This window comes from Aedes aegypti, chromosome 3 (assembly GCF_002204515.2).
Source record: "Aedes aegypti strain LVP_AGWG chromosome 3, AaegL5.0 Primary Assembly, whole genome shotgun sequence".
NCBI lineage: Eukaryota > Metazoa > Arthropoda > Insecta > Diptera > Culicidae > Aedes > Aedes aegypti.
This window is the reverse complement of record NC_035109.1, coordinates 185,776,746-185,788,772: the sequence shown is the minus strand read 5'-3', so window position 1 is coordinate 185,788,772 and position 12,027 is coordinate 185,776,746. Positions and strand designations below refer to the sequence as shown.

Sequence of the window (12,027 nt, the reverse complement as noted above, 5' to 3'; positions counted from 1 at the left end):
GTTAAAAGGCTCTCATTAAAAAAGCTTAGCTTTATGTCTTTTGGAAACAATATTACTCATAGTCGTAGTAAGTCATAAGCTTTTTAAGGGGCATCCCATTTCTTGAGCTCGTTTGCTTGTAAATCACAATTCAAAACGATGACATAGAGTAAAGTGGGGCAAAAGTTCGAGTGGGGTAAGAGTTTCTTTTTAAGATTTCTAGCTCAATTCAAAACAAATCTTTAAAACGTCACGGTGGTTCGAATGCTATTCAAGTAAGAGACTTTCAATCCAAATATCATAAAAATCGATTGAGATTTGGAAAAGTTATGGCTATTTGTTGTTTTTCGTAGTGAATATTGTAATTTTTGGTCAAACTTTCATTGCATGGAACCAATTGAAGATAAAATCTTTTTCAATATTTTATGTGAGGGCGTTTCTAGGCCTATCATAAGGTTGCTTTGAGGTGTATTAGATTTTGCATAAATGCTTGAAAACAATTTTTGGCCCATAGTGGGGCAAAAGTTCGAATCAGCGGGGCAAAAGTTCGACCTATGTATAAAATAACGGAAAAATTTGCAAATTGCCTAAAATCCACATATTATCTTCAAATTTAGTTAATTTAGTCTGATCGTGCGAAAACTGTCACCAAAATTTTATATTTCTACTTAGTTTTGCGAAAAACTGCTATTTTTGAGTATATTACAATTATCCCGGTTTTGGGTAGTTTTTTGATGAAAATTTAGTGTGTATTTTTCGTCTAACTTAAGTTTTCGGCTGGTGTAAAGTATGCCTGTCATAAAAGAATCGATATTTTGTGTTTTAGCCAGCGAACTTTTGCCCCACACTAGATTCGAACTCTTGCCCCACCGGTGGGGCAAAAGTTCGAATAAGACAATTATTTTTAAAACTGTTATAACTAAAAATGGGTAAATATTTTGACACAAGTTTGTTCAGCAAAATTATAGCCAATATGTTGAAGGTTCGCTGTATGGTAGTTGTTTTGTTTTTACTGCTATTGTTTTTCTGGAAACTTTGATTATACCACTAAGGTCGAACTTTTGCCCCACCTTACTCTATAGTTTTTTTCGACATAGAATTGAACTCAAAGGTAGAGTTAAGAAGTTTGAGTAGAAATATAAATTTTTGAGCGCACATACATTTTTTTTACAACATATTTTAGAAATGTATTTTTGTTATGTTATATCATTTTATCGGAAAAGGTTGGAGACTACTGCAAAAAAGCAGTGTTGATCTAAAAGTAATTGAGTGATCATTTTGACATGGTTTATACTTTGAAATCAATAATAAGTAGGGTCAATGTACCAATTGCCTCATAGCCAAAAACAAATACTCGTATAAAATCGAAAAACAAAGCCAGTGGAAATATTTTTACATAACCTGACAGCTTTTTTATCTTGGTTTTGTGGAAAAAGTATGAAAACTACGAAAACTTATATTTTTGTACTTATTATCGTTTTTGACATTACAGGAACACATGTGCCTATTGAGCTATCGCCGAGCGGTGTCACGAACACGTGCGCATATTTGCTGGTTGAAAATACTGCCATTTGATTTTGCTGGGAACAGCTGATCTTTGTTTATATTTTCAACCAGCAATCTTTAAGTAGTGTTGGTGACATGTAACGTGTATGTACACGAGCGCAGAAACCACTATACAGGTATGTCACGTTTTTATCAACACGAACAGCTTTTTTCAGTTGACAAAATGGAATATTTTTCTTAGACATGGCCTGTGAGAAACCTTTTGATTGTTCATTCATATAGGTTAGTTATGGAATTTGATTACAGTCTCCAATGAATAAGTACGATTTTGCGATAAATCCTCAATAGTTATACACTAAGGTTGTTTTACGTCGGCCGATGTCCAGTGCAAAATGAAACCGCGTAAAAAACCATCTTAATTCAAAAAACACGTAAAAAATAACACGTTAATTCTAAAAAAACACGTAAAACAAACCGCGCTAATTAAAAAACCACGTAAAATAGACCTCATGTAATGTCGTCGTTTCATGACCATACGACTCATAATATAGCACAGAGTAGTGTTTGATGCTTGCTCCTGCGGGGGCGGGCGACGAGGGCAGAATCAAACAAGTCGCGCGTCGTCCCATAGTAGTGAAAAAGTGTCGCGAGTGTCAGTAGTGTTTGATCCTTCGACCTTGTTGATTGCTCCTGCGGGGGCGGGCGATGAGGGCAGGATCGAGCATGCCGCGCGTCGTTCAAGTAGGGAAATGAAAAAGCACCGCGGATCGATAGTTGTGTTTGATCTATTGATCGCGTTGCTTGTTCTTGCGGGGGCGAGTGATGAACCCTTGTTCAGCGTACAATGCAATTATCGAATAATATCGCGAATCCGGTTAGGCGTTCTTATATCATGGATCGCATCACCAAACATTGGTGACTCCCTGATCTCTACCTTATCCCACTAACCCAATATCCTTGCCATGACAACCGTGGAGATGCAGAGGTGATCTCGGTCTCTAGTAACAACGGTAGTCACACTAACATTCCTTCCCTTCCCCGATGACCGTAAAGACGTGGCCGGCGCCGTTATTGACTTTTAGATTTTGAGCTCTCGATTTGTGCACATTGAGAATGCTAATCCCAAGCTCCAATCATTATATCTCTATGCAACATCGATTGTTCTGGTCAATCACGGAGTAGCAACTACGATTTGTACGGTCATCTATGCTCATACTCATGCTCATACGAATCATAATACAAAACATTGTTTAGTGTGGATTTTTTTTTAATTTTTTACGTCGATTTTTTATTTAACGCAGTTTTTTTACGTCTTTTTTTTATTACGGCAGTACCGCGTAAAAAAAACCGCGTAAAAATATCAGTGTAGTTTTACTTTCAGTCAAAATGTCAATAGATGTATTATGAGTTATTAAAACGATACCCAAGTAACCATGGAGCATTGAAACATTGCTTATATAAAGCAGCTGCATTGTCGTAAGCCTACCACTAAAGCAGTTTAAAAGTGGAAAAGGGCCCTTATATAGTCGAACTAATGCAAGAATGTTTATAAAGCAACTAAGCAATTCATAAAGTAAAATTAGAGCATTGATACATTTGTTATGTAGCGTTAATGCTCTATTGCCTGACAGCTCTTCAAATTTGTCGAATAAAAGCAATATCGCATCAGTATTGTTGATATGCAGTAGAATACGTGCAATGTTATAATGCTTGTGGTTACTTGGGTAATTACTTAAATGTACTATGCACTATGAGTTTGGTCATATTCGATAGTGTGTCAAGCTGATCATTACTTTTTGTAAAGAAAAATTAAACGATTATGATCCTTCCTGTCCTTCTTCATAGCATTAAATCCCAACTGGGAAAAAGCCTGCTTCGAAGCTTAGAGTTCTTATAAACACTTCAAAAGATCAACTGAGAGCTTTCATTGCTACATGTACACTTTTTTACATTTGTAGTCACTTGAAGATACTCTATGCCCTGGGAAGTCGAGAAAACTTCCAATCTGAAAACATTCTCGTATGGCCGGGATTTGAAACCCCCACTCAACGAGAAAAACGTTAACCGATAATACAGACGTTTTAAAAAAAACGATTTAGCACCTCTGGTTTTTAATACATTAACTATTGAATATGCATTATTTATCGAATTCAGCCAATTAGTTTTCCAGTTTACCGGCTTATATGTAGATTTATGTGATAAATTTAAAACATATATGAGATTTTGGATGCTAATGATTGCGAATCTTAAAGTGCTGTAATACTTTCGTTACTACAAAAGGGTACTTTTTAATTATTTAGAAAAGTATTGTAACTGGCATTTTAAAGAAATAACTAATTTTGTTGGGCTGGAAGCAAAATTCGATTTTATTGATATTAAATCTGTCAATTTCGCTCATATTCTTTCTAATACCAAATATTAGGTCCTATTTTGCAAGCTCGATGGGTTCAATAACCAAAATAATAAAAATCGTATAGGGTCGGTGTTCCCTTAGTGGACAGTCCCCCATAGTCGAACTAGTGGCTTTTTACTGCCGTTTTGCTATAAATCTTTTCAAAACATTTTTTGACATGAAGGTTAGGAGCTATTTATCTAAGTACCATTGATACACAGCTTGATTTGGTTCAAAAAATGATCGAAATAATTAGTTTTGCTTAAAATTTGAGCTCCTTTGCGCCTATAGTAAAGCAAATTTGTCTATAACATCGATGTTACTGAATCGATTCACATTTGAACTGCAGAATCGATTCTTCGATTTAATCGAATCCTTTGAATCGATGTTTTTGAATCGATTCGAATCGAATTCAAATTACAATTTATGAAGGTTGAAATGAAACCAAATAAATTTACATGAAATTTCAACATCTTTCAAAATAATCAGTTCTGAAATTCAATAGAAGAGATTTACTACTTCAAGGCCAGCTCAAAATTCGTTTTCATCTTTATCAACTTATTAACAAATATTCATAGATTCCAACAAAAAATATCGAATGAAGAAAATCGATTCATTCAATTTTAGATGCCTCGAACATCGATTCAAAAAATCGATTAATCGGAATGAAAACATCGATTTTCGGAACATCGATTCAAAAATGCCCAACGCTGGTTACTATAGTAGCACTACTGAAAGAAAATATTTTTGGTTTTACGAAATAATAACGAGTTAAGAGCTATTTTACATCAAACGAAAGCTTTTAATCCACACTTTATAGGAAAAATATAAAAGTTCTGTAATACGGTTTTGATAAGTATTTTGCCAACGCCTTGATGCTAGTGCTACTATAGGAACAGAAATTAGAAATAGTGCTACTATAGGCACATGTATTCCTATAGTGGCACACGCGATAATAAATACAAACATTTGAGTTTTCTTAGTTTTCATATTTTGCCCACAAAACCAAGATAAAAAGCTTTCAGATGATGTAAAAATAATGACGCTAGCGTTATTTTTCGATTTTATACGAATTTTTGTTCTTAGCTATGCGGCTATTGGTACATCGACCCTATTGAATTTCATTGAAATAAAAAAAAAACTGGATTTTCTATAGGTTATTTTTGCTCCGTATACAGAAAAAAAAAAATTTCAATGTAGTGTAAACTGTAAAAATAAATCAAATTCGTGCGTTGTTACAGCATCATGTAAACTTCAATGAACATACATTCAATTTTCAACAAAAAATGCTTGAATATTACATGATCGTTTAAATTTAAAGTGAATTCGATTGAAAAATAATGGTTTGGTCGTTGAAATTTAGATTTATTTTGATGCTCCAAACTCCAAACATGTGCATGAAAGTAAACTTAAATTCAAAACATATTTTTAGCTGTGTATTTTGAACTAAAAACTTAACTAAAGTTCTTGTTGTTTATTTAGTAAAACTAATGTTGAAAAACATTTATGTCACTTGAGTGTACAGTAATCTGTCAAATTTGGTAACGAATTTAGTACTAGAACAGGTACCCAGATTAAGCTTCGTTACGAAGTATTTATTTCGTCTTTAATCTAAAGGCTTCCGCTTTTACTTCCATGACAGATAATATTGAGTTCATTCCCTGGTCCATCCATTATAACAAAGAATTGAACATTGTCTGATCGAATATGTCTATAACAAGAGTGAAGAACAAGCCAAATGTGTTAAAATTTACGTTAATAGAACAAAAAAAAGTATAACATTTATATCGAACATTCTATTATACCATGTTGTATGAGAGAAAGAAAGATATCTGCAGCTCTATACGTACTCAATTTATTTTGAATATGTACTTATGTCAACTAATTACATTCTCCAGCTGTCACTAGGACGTGGCCAGGACTACTCTCGACTGTTGAAGGATATCCGGTTGAGAAAAAAGACAACCCTCATTGAATGGTACAGGACTTGACACTAACAATACATGTGCTCAACACTAATATCATGTCGAAAATTCAACCCTGAGGCATTTGAAAAACATTTGGCTTGCTTCAAAATAATTCTTTAGTTTATATACTAATTGAACGCTCAGATAAAAAAATCATATTTTTTTGTGTTGATAAAAACGGAAGAATTTGTTGAAGAATTCGGAACGTGACAAAAACGGAGCGTGACAAAATCGGAACGTGACAAAAATGGAACAGACCTGTAGTAGCACTATTTCTAATTTTTGTTCCTATCGTAGCACTAGCTTCACGACGTAGGCAAAATACAAATCAAAACCGTATTTTTTTACAAAACTTTCAAATTTTTCTTCTAAATTATTTTATTAAGTAAAAAATAGTTTCTCTTGATCATAGGTTTTCTATAGGCACAAGGGAGCTTCAGCTGTAAGCTATTAACTATCATGTTTTGAGCAAAATCGGTTGTGTATCAATGGTACTTAGATAAATAGCTCCTTACCTTCATGTCGAAAACTATTTTGCAACGATTTATAGCACAACGGCCGTAAAAAGCCACTAATGCGACTATATGGGACTGTCTACTAAGAGAACTATTACCCTAATTGTAAAGAGGTTCAAGACCATCGACAAAGTTGAAGCTGGAAAAATTTTGCTTGAGAAGATATGGGGAACTTTTCCATAGAATATTTCTAAGATTGGTTAATTTTGCGTTACGTAATATTTGAGTGAACCCTTATTGAACACTAAGTCTAAGCTAAGAAGCAGGCTCTGTCCCAGTGTGGACGTAATGCCAAGAAGAAGAAGAACATAACAATTTTGGACAAATGTCAATCACATTTGCTCATGAATGCTTAGAATCATGGTTTGTGGTTGATAGCCCCTGGTTCAGATAGCAACTGTAGGGTACTGAATGGATGGACCAAGCCTCCAGCCCAGCACCCGATTCCTATACTAACTAGAGAGAATTAGCACCGCGTGCAGAAGCTACTACACATAGCTCTGGTCGTTTCCATCCCAGCCAGCTTCGGATTCTCCTACCATTGCTATAAATACGGGTGGTAACTTCATCCCCGAACACACTTCTGAACGGACTTTCACTGTGTCAACGTCGTCGTGCTAGAAAGATTTTGCCGTAGTGGCGGGTTCGATCCCCAAAAAATTTCGGAGATTATCGCGAATTGTGCCCGTCCTTGAAGGGTTGTGCAACGTTTTTAGTTTCGTTTGAATCTTATTTTTTTCGGTGTAGCCTTCTTTCCTCTGTAGTAAGTTTCCTAAACTGTGTCGCCTTCGAGCCGTAGATCAACACTTTGATTAAAATTTTATTAGAAAATTGCGTACCAATTTAGTGCGGATTTAGTGTCATTGTGGTTGTTGTGATTTTGCAGCGTAATATTTGAATCACCATGAAGCCGTTCGCATTCGGAGTGCTCATCGCCGCCACCCTTTGCGTGGCCAACGTTTTCGCGGCCGATGAAGCGCCAAAGGATACCGACGAAGACACGGTCAAGATCTACAAGCGGCTCATCCCGGCCGATGTGCTCAGAGGTAAGTTTCGCAACGGATTGAAAACCCGGATAAAAACGTACCATACAGTGAATGGAATAAGCAACCAATGTACAATATAACGTACTGGATACAATAAAACGTTTAGTGATTGAATTTTGAAGCAACATGATTCTTGTTTGTGAATAGAATTCAAAAACAATATAAACAAATATAACAAAAAAAAAAAAAAATGAAAAATATTTGAAAATTAACAAAAAAAAAAAAAAATAGCTGTGATTTGAAAGACGAATGCAACAATGTTAAAGATCTTCACTTTGATAGGACTCAATTCGTTTGCTACTGTCAGCATAAATATCCGGGAAGTTGGGGAATAATCTATAGGAAATTGGAATGTGTTTTCTTTCACTATCAATTTGAATGCATTTTGTTGAACTATAGTACAATGTTTTTGATAATTTGAAGTTTTGTAAATGTTCACTTGTTCGGAGTAATTCTGGTGGGTCACTGGGTCAGATCGGGTAAAATGACCCCACTTGTTTTTAATCAAATTTTACCCAACTAATTGATACAAATCTGACTTCAACGCAACTTGTTGTTATAGTTTCAAATACGGACGTCACATGAAAACGAAATTAGATAATGTGAACAGTCCTTGGGTATTTCTTTGGTTCTTTATGGGTCCTCTGTGAAACCAGCTCCAAAAAGGTAAATTTTATTTTTCTTCTAAATTTGCAAATTTGGGTGTTAAAAAACCAGTTCAGACCTCATCGAACGAGATCATTTTATGGGTTATTGATCACCTAGAAATAGAAGAATGGATGACAACATTCCCTAAGTTCGTAATTTCCCCATGTTGTAAAAAACATGATTCACAACTAAGTCACTGGGCCTGTCATCTAGGTGGTACCGATTTTGGGCCGGTTCCAAGGATGTCCCATAAATAATCGAAAAAAGCCAAATCTGGAATCAGTGTCTAATTTAGTTCTCACATGACATTCGTTATCGAAACTACGAAAACAAGTTGAATTGGAGTCGGATTTATACTAAATAGTTGAGTAAAAGTTTATCAAAAAGGAAATTGGGGTCATTTTTACACGATCTGACACAGTGACTCACCAGAACAACTAAAAACTGGTGGATATTTCCAAAATCTCTAATGGTTCACAAAAATAAACAAGACATCCAGACAATTCAATTCGAGCTAAAGCGAAGACCACCCATCAAGAATTGTCGAAATAATAGACATTTAAACTTTTTCTTTTTGCTGGGCATTACGGGTTAACAACCCCTACGTTATATTGTAAAAACCTCATATACCCTACAGTGAATTGTTTAAAACGATATATTGCAATGTAATTGTATTGTAATATTTACAATATACTGTGTTATATTTTTAATGTTTTAAATGGCACTGTTACAATACGTATTATGATATTGTACTATATTTTTTATCCGGGATTCACCGCGCAATTTTTGCGAAACTGCGGTTAGTGCAAACGTTTTTTTTAATTGAACGCATGAACGCGATATAAGTGGCGGGTTGGAACTGCAACAATGTGCGGAGGAGATGAAACATTGCTTTCCATCCAGTGAAGAAACAACAGATGGAATCCAACTTGATTGCAGTTCGTCGTTGGGTGCGATTGTTAACGTGTCCATTGAAGCGCTATGCATGATGGAGACTCTGGCACTAAGGAGTCGAGCTATGTTTTAGCGTATCTAAAACAGTGATGTGCTAATTTTTCGAAGTTTTTCTCCATTCTTGAGGGTTTGAGGGTTCCTATGTTGGAAGCGTAACGGGGCATTTTTCATTCTTGAACTCATATTTATGAAACAAAGTGAAGTAATAATAATGTTCGTTACCTTTAACAAATTAGTATAAAATTTGAATCAAGTTTTCAATATTTAGACAAAAATTAATTGTTCTGTGAATTCCGAGAACTTTTTGTTCCAATTTTTCAATTATTCAATGCACTCTGAATATTCTTCTATGTGCTAGGTATGAAAAACAAAAAGTCAACGATGTTCCCGATGCTTCCTTCATCTCTCTAGGATATTTTCTAGAAAAAAATCAAATCATTTTCAAATGCTGATAAATTTTATGAATTCTTTTATTCAACTGTATGAATAAGTCAAATAAAGGTTGACAACTCATTTCAGCGTGACCAAATTTTTTGTAAGGCTTCAAAAAGTGTTACGTAAGTAAATGTGTCATTCTTCTGTTAGAAAATTTTCCTATTTTCGACATTAAATAACTATTTTAAAATTTTCCCAAAATAATTGAAGCTCAGGAATGATATAAGGTAAAGTGGGACAGTTTGTCCACCTTAAGGGAAAGTCGATAAAAGTACAGAATATATTATGGAATGTTCGGATTTCTCAATACGCGAGTTCCGCATAATTTCAATTTTCTACTTAAGTTCACGAATAAACGTACTAAATTTCAATTTTCACTAAAGCTCACGAATAAATGAATGATTTTTCTAAATTTGTAATTTCTCGAGTCAGCTTTTATACCGATGGGGTGTAATAAGCACCCTATTTTTGTTTGTGAAATTATCTCACATAACCTAAAAATTCAATTATTTTTAAGCACCCTTTGAACGTTTGTGATATTTATAAACACTCCGTGCAAAAAGATTAGGTTTAAAGAACATTATAGCATGATCATTGAAAAAAAAAAAAAGAAATTTGAACAAACCTTGCGGAGCAATATGGGCAGTTTTTTTTAACATCATTTATTTATTTTTCTTTGAGTTGAGAACACGCCTAAACTACCCCGACTACCGCAACGTGTTATTCATCTTGATTCTATACAACTTGATGGTCCCTTCACAATCGAGTTATTCGTTTTATGATGCTCGGTACGTCAATTCAATGTTTTTTAACTCAAATTGATCCAAGACGATTTTAAAGCAAGTGGATACATTGCTTCTTGAATGATGATGATTATTAGAGTAAAAATGGGAAAAAGTTCGCTGACTGAGACATAAAATTCATTTATTTATTTAGATGTTGGGAGCCGTTATCTCTGGTTCAAATAAAAACCTCTCGACAGCAGTGTTCATAGTACACAACTATAAAGCTAAAACTTATAAATATACTCATTTTTAAAAAATTTTTCATGCGTTGCCTCTCGAACTCCGTCAAAAGATGAACCCGGAATTCCGCTTTAAGAATTATATATGTATATATATTTATCATCACTTTATTATTTTCTTTTCTTTAATTCCTAAGTAAATTCAATTTTTCAATTCAATTCAATTTTTATATATTCCTGACTTTTTTTTGTATATATTACTGTTTCAGAAATATCAGTTAGAACTTCTCCAAGATCTCTTTCAAAAGTTCTTCCAGAAATTTCCAATTCAAAGTTATTTATTTTTAATAGTTTTAGTAGAAATTCCTGCAGAAATACCTTTTGAGTTTGAAGAAGTTTGCAGAGTACCTTCAACAATTGCAGTTTGTGTAGGAATTTATGCTGTATATATTTTTGAGCATTATTGACCCCTCTACCGGCAGCTTCATTTTTTACTGCAAAATAAATATTCAAAACGTTATAATCTTTTTGTTTTTCAATATTTTTGAACCGGTAAAGGGGTTAAAAAAATCAATAAAAATTCCTGCAGAAAGGCATTTTTTTATTTTGTCAGATATTTCTACAATCCTTCCTGCAGTTCTTTAAAAAGTTCTTCGATAATTCTTGATGAGATTTCAGAATATTCAAGAGTTACTTCGAAAAAACAAGGATCTCTCCTTGGCTTCAACATGTTTCTCTTCCAGAAACATATTCTTAGATTTTTTTATAGCTCCTTGGAGGAGCTCGTGAAAATAAAAATCTGGAGTATTCATAGGAGGAATTATATGAGAAACTCATGTATGCATTTGTGGAGCATTCTTAAGAAATTTAAATTTAAAATCTGTATATGAAAATCTGGGGGAATTTCCTCAAATTACCTTTTGAAAAAATTGAGGAATTTATTCTTACTATTTTAGAGAGGTTTCTAAAGAAATCCGTGAAGAAATTCTTATATGATAAACACATGTAGGAATATTGGCGATCTGAAAAATAAATTCTCAGTTTTTCTCAAAGATATCTCTGAAAAAATATGATAATTTCCTTGTTTCATTTCATTAAAAATCTCTAAAAAAAATTCCCAGGAAAGGGCTCGGTGAACATTTTTTTATAGAATCCATGGAAAATGTTTGGCAGAGCTCCAGCAAAACGACCAACAGTAATGTTTTAGGAAATATCTTGAGTACACCTCAAAAAAAAAAATATATAGAAGAAATTTGTAAGAGTTTCTTGAAAAATCTTGAATCGATTATTTGAATGCATTGACAATATCCTTTGATAACCTTTTAAAGGAATTCAGAGTTAAATTCCTGAATGGATATAAAGGAAATTATTTGAAGCCACCTTTTGGAATATTTGATCTATTGATAGTTGAACTCTTAAAAAAAATCAAGTGGAATTCAGAAAAAAAAAATCATTGGAATAGCTTACGGAGGAATCTCTTAATAAATTTTGATGTGGAACTTATGAACTCATGGCTTCTGTTTTTCAAGCAATCAATTCGATATATTACATTAAGGAGTTTCTGGAAAAACTTCTTGAAGACTTAAAATTACCTGAAGGGAAAATCGAAAACTGGATAGGT

General features: G+C 33.8%; 1 protein-coding gene across 2 annotated transcripts in view; it reads left to right on the top strand.

Annotated features, from left to right (window-relative positions):
* Nucleotides 1-6,932: 6,932 nt before the first annotated feature.
* The window catches only part of LOC5577360, a 28,227-nt gene continuing 23,132 nt past the window's right edge, over nt 6,933-12,027 (top strand). The window contains exons 1-2 of one of the 2 annotated variants that reach the window (XM_001656388.2): nt 6,933-7,122; nt 7,246-7,405. In XM_001656388.2, the coding sequence (XP_001656438.1) occupies nt 7,264-7,405 (142 nt within the window). In that variant the 5' untranslated portion in view covers nt 6,933-7,122; nt 7,246-7,263. Of the gene's footprint in view, nt 7,406-12,027 lie in introns of both variants that reach the window. The other variant, XM_001656389.2, reaches the window with a different exon arrangement.